The sequence below is a fragment of the Limulus polyphemus genome, unplaced genomic scaffold (genome assembly GCF_000517525.1).
Source record: "Limulus polyphemus unplaced genomic scaffold, Limulus_polyphemus-2.1.2 Scaffold140, whole genome shotgun sequence".
Classification (NCBI taxonomy): domain Eukaryota; kingdom Metazoa; phylum Arthropoda; class Merostomata; order Xiphosura; family Limulidae; genus Limulus; species Limulus polyphemus.
In genome coordinates this window covers 767,036-774,986 of record NW_013665750.1, presented here as the reverse complement: position 1 = coordinate 774,986, position 7,951 = coordinate 767,036, and the positions used below count along the sequence as shown (strand labels likewise).

The 7,951-nt window shown below is 32.0% G+C and overlaps 1 protein-coding gene across 1 annotated transcript in view; it reads right to left on the bottom strand.

Annotated features, from left to right (window-relative positions):
- Positions 1–1,056: 1,056 nt before the first annotated feature.
- LOC106474613 (homeobox protein CDX-1-like) overlaps positions 1,057–7,951 on the bottom strand; it is a 15,590-nt gene continuing 8,695 nt past the window's right edge. Inside the window, exon 2 of the mRNA XM_013935306.2 lies at positions 1,057–1,801. Coding sequence (XP_013790760.1) covers positions 1,467–1,801 — 335 coding nt within the window. The 3' untranslated portion in view covers positions 1,057–1,466. The remainder of the gene's footprint in view (positions 1,802–7,951) is intronic.

Below are 7,951 nucleotides of genomic sequence, written 5' to 3'. Positions count from 1 at the left end.
CGGCAAGGTACTGTACCTTATACAGAAATTTGTAATTTGTCCCACTCCTGAAAATACCGTAAGTCTTGAGATTTACATGTGTAACAAGTAAAGCTTTTACTACACGTATTTTATTATCGAGATATTGATTGTTTGTTTGTAATTAAGCACAAAGTTACACAATGGGCTATATGGGCTCTGCCCACCACGGGTATCGAAACATGGATTCTAGTGTTGTAAGTCCGCAGACATGCCGCTGTGCCACTGGGGGACATCGAGATATTGAACTATTCCTTTAGGTCCTTGTGTAGTTATTCCGTTGAATAAACAAAAAGGAGATATTTTGATGATTTAGAGCATCTTGTAATATATATATATATATCATATATCATGCATTTGCGCTCCATTAGAACTTACATGTAACTTGTATCAAACATTTTATAAGAACTAACCAACTGTTTTAAGTTAAGATTGACAGAAACTCTTTCATAACATTTGGTATCAAAAGGTAGTCAAGAACTGCTTCTTTTTGTTAACAAGTATTTGAATTGAATTTTATGATGCAAACACCGTTGAGTTGTATTTGTGATCAAGTTTTGGTTTCAAAGTAACTTATTGTAAGTTGGACATTTTTAAAAATTATCTTTAATAAAAGGAATTAAAAGACAGTCTATACACAACAACTATCGCAGTTCAATTTTCTAAGCTAACAATATCATCTACATACCTGTGATTTAAGTATTACCGTCTTAGAGAAGATAATAAGGGCTGAAACTGCTTGAAACTGAGCTAGTCACGGTAATTATTTGGTTTAAAAAAGATTTCTTTCTTATTTTAATGAAGCAAAAATATCAGTTCCATCAAATAATTTTCCTACAATGTAGCCCTAAAATATTAGTTTTAACGCTAGATTCACTACCCATGCTTCTTGTGTTCTTTTCATTTCACATTATAGACGTTAAAAACACTTGTTGCTTAACTGTTTTGTTACACATAGTAATTAAACCTATTATTGTTTTTATTTTACTTGGAACTTTTTAAAAAATTTAAACTTCTTACAAGTGCAAACACTGAAGTCACGATAAAAACATAAAGTAAAACAAATCAAAAGGTTTCTTACGTAAATACCAAAATACATAATTGAATCTGCTATTCGTTTTCTTTTCAAAAAACTTATTGGCCAAATCAACATCATGTGTTAGTTGCAATCTAAAATAGCAGATTAGTTTCAAATTTCGTCTTACGAACTTGTATTCCCATTAACACACGAAACTAATAAGCTTGAATGTCGATATTGCAGTAACAGAGAGCTTCCTATAACTGTGTAGGAATCACACGTCCGAATTAGGTCAACATGGTGATGTATGATATTGTTTCATTGTACGTTAGTTCTTATTCACAATTTGTATAAATGAGATACAAAACTATTTAAGATATATTAAATTAAAGATCATGATCTTTTATCTGTGGTAAAAACATCAAACTACTTAATTAGCATACAAACAAGTCTTGGATCCCTGCACTGTTAAAACTGAGGGAGAAAAGTAGGTGTTGGAACCGTATCCTTGAAACTGTTCTTGTACTTCTCTAGGATGTATTTGTTTTTGCAATATTTCCTCTTGTTTCCTGAAATTTCTCCGTTCTTTTGCTCGTCGGTTTTGGAACCAGATCTTTACTTGTCTTTCGGAAAGGCCCACCATAGCAGCCAATTCCGTCTTCCGACGGATGGAAATGTAACGATTGTAATGGAACTCTTTCTCGAGTTCCAACCGTTGCTGGTCAGTGTAAACTACTCTATACTTGTCCCTAGTCCTTGTTCTACCTAGGATTCAAAATAACATACAACGTAAATATACTTTGTTAAGTTAAAATGGGCTATATCTGTGATGACAAGGGGCAAACAATATCCACTCTAAGAGAAAAAAATAACAAATAAACGATGTTTAGAATGTTGTTTGATCTTAGGTTAATTAACTATCTAAAAAATACAAGAAAAAATCATTATTTGTACAATAAAATAAACAGAAGATGCGTGAATTTTGTCGTTTTTAAAAAAAACTGTTTTGTTTTGTACTTTCAAAAGTATTCAGTGTTTCAATCTCAAGCTATTATTCAATGGATATTTTGAATGTTCATCATTTTAGTTTTTCAAAGTCTTTCAAGAAACCTTATTTAAATACATTAAATTCTACATATCGATAGAATAATGCACATGGTATACGGACGGTACATTAAAACATTGTGTCATTACCTTTAAGGGTTGACTAAAAAACTACAAATGAAAACAATTTTAAATGATTTTAGAACAAGCAACTCATTTGTTAAAAAGTTCAGCAGTGTACTTTGTTTTATGATGTCGTATAAATTCATTAATAAGGATAGCATGAGCAAGTTGTTGTTTTTTCATTTCAAGTAATAAAACTAAAACAGAAAAGTGGAAGACAAAGGATTAATATGTTATTACCTGTAAGAAACTTGTTCGATTATGACTCATTAGCAAACATTTTTATAAATTAATAAGAGGTATTAAAAACTGGTCCTGTCTTGGGTTTTGCGCCCGCCTACAAAACCTTTGATTATATATATATATATACAATATTTTACTATAGCTACTGTGAAAACACATTCGTATTTTCCCAGTCAGGCTTCAGGATAGTCTGAGTGTTATGAATCATTTATGAGAGATTATGTCAGTGTCTTAAAAACGATCTGACAGTGATTTGATCCAGAAAACCCTAAGCCCATCTGCTGTGCTGTTTCACATACAACGTGGTTTTTCGAAGTACGGATATATGTATTAGGATACCTAGAACGATAATCTAATTAACATACTAGCAAATATTCCAGGAAAAGCTGAAAGTTTACTAATACCAAAGAACCACATGAGATTATTCAATGATTATTGAATACTCTGTCAGCAAAAGCGTGACCGTTCTCTGCCTTAGAGGCAGGAAAATGACTCTGAGACGAAAACTTTGAAAATTTCTATTTCGTTTTTTGAATACGAGTTTAGTTTATATTCAGAGTTATTTTCACCATCTATATGGTTAGTAAACTTTTAACATCTTGATTAATGAACCAGATATATGGACCATCCGGTGTCTCAACAATAATTATGAGACCTTATAACACTAAAAATTAGGCTTATATACCCTCCGTGGACAGATCACAGATGGCACATCGTACAGCTTTATACCCACAATAAACAAGCAAAAACTAGGTATATGTGGCTAATGCTAAATTGTAACAAATCTTTATGGGGAAAGAGATCTTACGTTAAAATTTGTATATTATGCTGTCAGGAAAAAGTTTACGCTCCTCAAACTATAATAGATAGAAACATATTCGTTTGTTTAATTATCCGCATTGTTCCTATAAGAATCAGCCCAGAGTACAAAACTTTAAAAATATTTGTCTTTTATGTACGACCATAAATATTTTTTATTACTTCGTATAGGTATAGTTTTAGAGGAATATATAAATCATACAGAATAAAAAAAACTGAGACTTAAAAAAGTGTTTCTTTAACTTAGAACTAACCTCCAACCTTTCTTCACTGGTTCTCCTACTTTGCAAACATTTTTCAATTTACTGAAAAGTTCTAAGAGATGTCACCACCAGCGCTCCTCGATATTCGACATAGCTAAATATAGTGTTTGCCTATTACCAGAAAACCTGATTTAACATTGGGGTTTTCCTTATTCTCATATCCGCCATTACTTACTAGGTCAGTCAAATAATAATGTCTGTGTAAGTGATAATATTGACTCAAGGTTAAACAGACTAATATTCTTAGTTCTTCCAGAAAACAATAACGTTTTTAATGAATATCGTAATTTCTATAAAGCACCAATTGTGCATAACAATAAGCTATCCGAATACATAATGAATCAAATTTCTACTAACACCTCCTAGCACTTTAGGAGAAGCAAAAGGAGCAAAGCCGCGATTACTCCAGAATGAAACAAATAATTACTATGTTTACAATGATCACCCCGTTAAATAGGATATACAGTGAAACAATAGAAGCCACGATGAATCCAAAATGAAACGAACTGTTTTTATGAGCACAAAGATCTTCTGCCTTTCAATCAAACAAGACACTAAAATGAAAGTTTCTAAAGCTATTTAGATCTGCTGCTCCTGACATAAAAGTTTCTTACTATTACAAGTTTCATTTACTTGATTACTAACTACTTCATCCATAAGACATTACAAATACAAATTTTATTTCGATAATAGGAGATAAACCAGCGGCTGAAATGTCGTATTCATAATAGTATAATTGACGATATACTCACAACTACATAGATTAAGTAAGAATTCTTTTTCACTTAAAAAACAACACACTATAGAAAAAATTACTTGCTTCGTAGTTCATTAACAGAAGAAATACAGGTATGTAGCCTTATAAGCATAAATTTATGGAAACAAGTTATAGGATAATAATACAACCAGTTAAAAATAACAAAAACAAACGAACATTATCTTTGTATACGGAAGTTTGATAGAAAAAGTACAGGGTTAGACCAAATTCTCATTCACTCTGGGTTCATGTATAGATATCGTTATTAATAAGCATTTAGCTAAACACTCTACAGGAGCGATATATAGAAAAATACGTATGAATCAAGAAACTATCTTGTTTCATTATTAAACTGCCAAATAAATAAATGGTTTAAAAGCTCATTTTATACGAAAAATAATAACTGAGCAATTTGAACTTTAGTTATGAATTATTTTGTAATTGGTGTTCAGAATTTTATTTCAAATCTGGAGTATCTATACACTGACTAGCTAGTTTATTAGGGTCACAACACAAACACACATGTAGTCTCCCTATATGTAAGTTATATTCAGGTAATTGCATAAGCTCTATAAAATCAGAGCTAACTTTCAAAAGGACAGGATGATGGGTGGCTAGGAGTGTTTGCTATTCAAGGCCCTTTCTTCGATAGGCTCTTTGAGGATGTGTATGCCCATAGTCTTTTAACAGTATTGATCGAAAGAGAACACACGTATTATTAGGATAATCTGAGGAGGCTGACCAAAGTAAAACGACTGTATAATAATTGGTTAATTTTGTTAAATAAATATCATAACTGAACGATTTCTTGAATATTTTGAAATATTTTTTAAAGATTTCAGTGGAGACTGAAGGATGGAAACCACTTTCAATGAAGATGGCAAACAACTTCATATATACATCTTTTTATTCTACTCGATGTTCAACGACTCTTAAAAAAGGCGTAAGCCGAAACGGCGGGCAGAATTAAAAAACAACAACAACAACAAAAACAAAAAAAATTATCTGAAGTTGTTTGTAGTCGTCTCCATTGAAAATGGTTTCTTGAATAATTGACAGCGCTTGGCTATACCATCTAATGGTGTATAGCTGACAATATTTTAGGATAAAAATCTTATACACTTTACCAATTATACAGAAGTGAAGTACATTACATTAAAACACTATTAGAGCCATACTACGTCGTTACAACATATATCGCCATATCCGATCTTGCTCTATCTGACGAGCGTTCATATTGAAAATGATTTCTTGAATAATTGACAGCGCTTGGCTATACCATCTAATGGTGTATAGCTGACAATATTTTAGGATAAAAATCTTATACACTTTACCAATTATACAGAAGTGAAGTACATTACATTAAAACACTATTAGAGCCATACTACGTCGTTACAACATATATCGCCATATCCGATCTTGCTCTATCTGACGAGCGTTCATATTGACAATGGTTCTGCAGCGTAGTTTCCATTGCGAAAAGTTCCGTCATAAGACTGTCATGTTAAAAAAACGCAAATGTTCTCTGCAAGTTTTCAATAAGGTATGTAGTGTACAAGGACGAAGGTTCTACAACGCAAATTTCAACACTCCGATCGTACAAAAATCCATAGACACCACATCTGCCGATTGGACCGATATTTTTTAGTATGGAATAGCATAAATATCCATTTCATTCTACAGCTACTTGCGGTATGCGATGGTTGAACGGATTTGTCTTGAAGCAACTTGTGTAAATGTGGCTTATGTCGCTTTTTCAGACAGAGATCCTTTTTGATTATGTTGCGTTCCGTTGCCTGGGTCACGTGGATGTTTGATGCCTGAGGAACGGCACCTGTAGACAGATAGTGTATTGGGAGTGCTTAAAGTATTTTGGTTTCATTCATCATCAATGGATGAAGACTTCGTGATCACTCCATTATACATATATTATGGAATCTTAACGCAGAAATAATCTGTTGCAAAAATGTATTAGAAAAGAGAGAATCGAGACCGATTCTTTGTAAAAGTATTTCGTCTGGTTAATAAAATCAAAAACTCAGTTTAACTGCCTAAACTAAAAAAATATGGCAATCATAACTAGTCAAACTAGTTCCTTAAGTATATTATCACGGTAAGGTTGTGGTGACCATCGGATATGAAGCCTTGTCATAGTTAATAGTCTATACAATCACCTAAGCCTTTATTTTGTTTTTTAGGCTTGTCAGAGCAATTGAAATATACGACGTATTTTCAATACGCACAGCTTTTGGTTTTTTAGAATAATTGAATATATACATTTACCAGTTTAGTTTTATCGTTTTTGCTTTATTTTTCAAATAAAGACCGCTTACTTTTCTCTTTTTAAAAGATAAGTTTATGTTAAACATTAAAACTTGAGCATTTCTGAGAGATATATTCTTGGAACATTATTTGTAAACAATTTCTTAGGTTTCCTAGTTACAAGAAAATATTAGTAACTGTGCCTAATTATAAACAGTTTAATTAGACTATACCATTTTCTTTGATGTACTTGTAGCATTTTATGTCTAAACAAAGATTACAAATAGTAAAATACATCAGATTATTTATCATCTTTCCAAAAGATGGATTACATTTTAATCTTTATTTTTTGCTAAAGTAAATGATATACTCAATGTAGCTTAAACCTATACATCCTCCTTTATTCCTTTTTTTTCACTTTCAAGTGCCCTACATTATAACCTGAAACATATTTTACTTCAACGCCAGACAATGAAAATAAAACTCACATCGTAACTTAAAACAATGTAAGTTATCCTTCCCCCTAACAAGACTGGTGATGAGTTTTATTATGTCATTTTTAGAGAAAGTATAGGTTATGATAGCTTTGATTATATGTATCAACTTTTATACTTTTTTTCTTCGGAATACTGATATATGATCGCTCAACATTCCAGACAGACACTGATGGTCTGGTATATTCCTCTTCCAATATTTTGGATTATTATAAGAACTTATAAGCTCCCATTACGTAAATAATATGACAGGCTGAAAACCCATATTGTGAGATGATAAGGATTGTCACTGGATGGGAACTAATTATGTTTCTTTACGTGAAAATGTGTGTTTACTATAGCGTTTATAATCTGCATATATAATAGCCAACTGTCTGTCTGTCACGCTCTGTATCTCTTGAACGGTTAATCGTAAATAAATAAAGGAATATATATATATATATATAAATGCTTTTCTTAAAGAGTACACAGCGTGGTCACAAGTAAATAGACACCACATTTATGTCCGAAAGACGCACAAACTTCACATCTCTTGAGGTTCATGATCTAGAGTTTTCATTTTCCATCTGCAACTAAACATTTTCCTTTGTTCTATATTGCAGTGCATCTTCTGTTAAAAAGTTTTAAATTGAACTGACAAACCTTATTGAAAAATTAAAAAACTTTTTCAGTCATATTCACATGAATTGATATATTTATAATTTAATTAATATCTAGTACATCTTCCTTTCGCTTCGTGGAGTTCGTTGATCCTTTGGGGCATCGTGAGAATCATCTCGTCAATTTTAGATTGTGGGATTTTTGCCCACTCTTTCTTCAAAACTTGGAGTAGGTCGCTCTTCGAAGTTTGTTTTTTGGTTGTTTCTTGACTTGCCGGTCGAGTATGGCCCAGAGGTTTTCGATGGGGCTC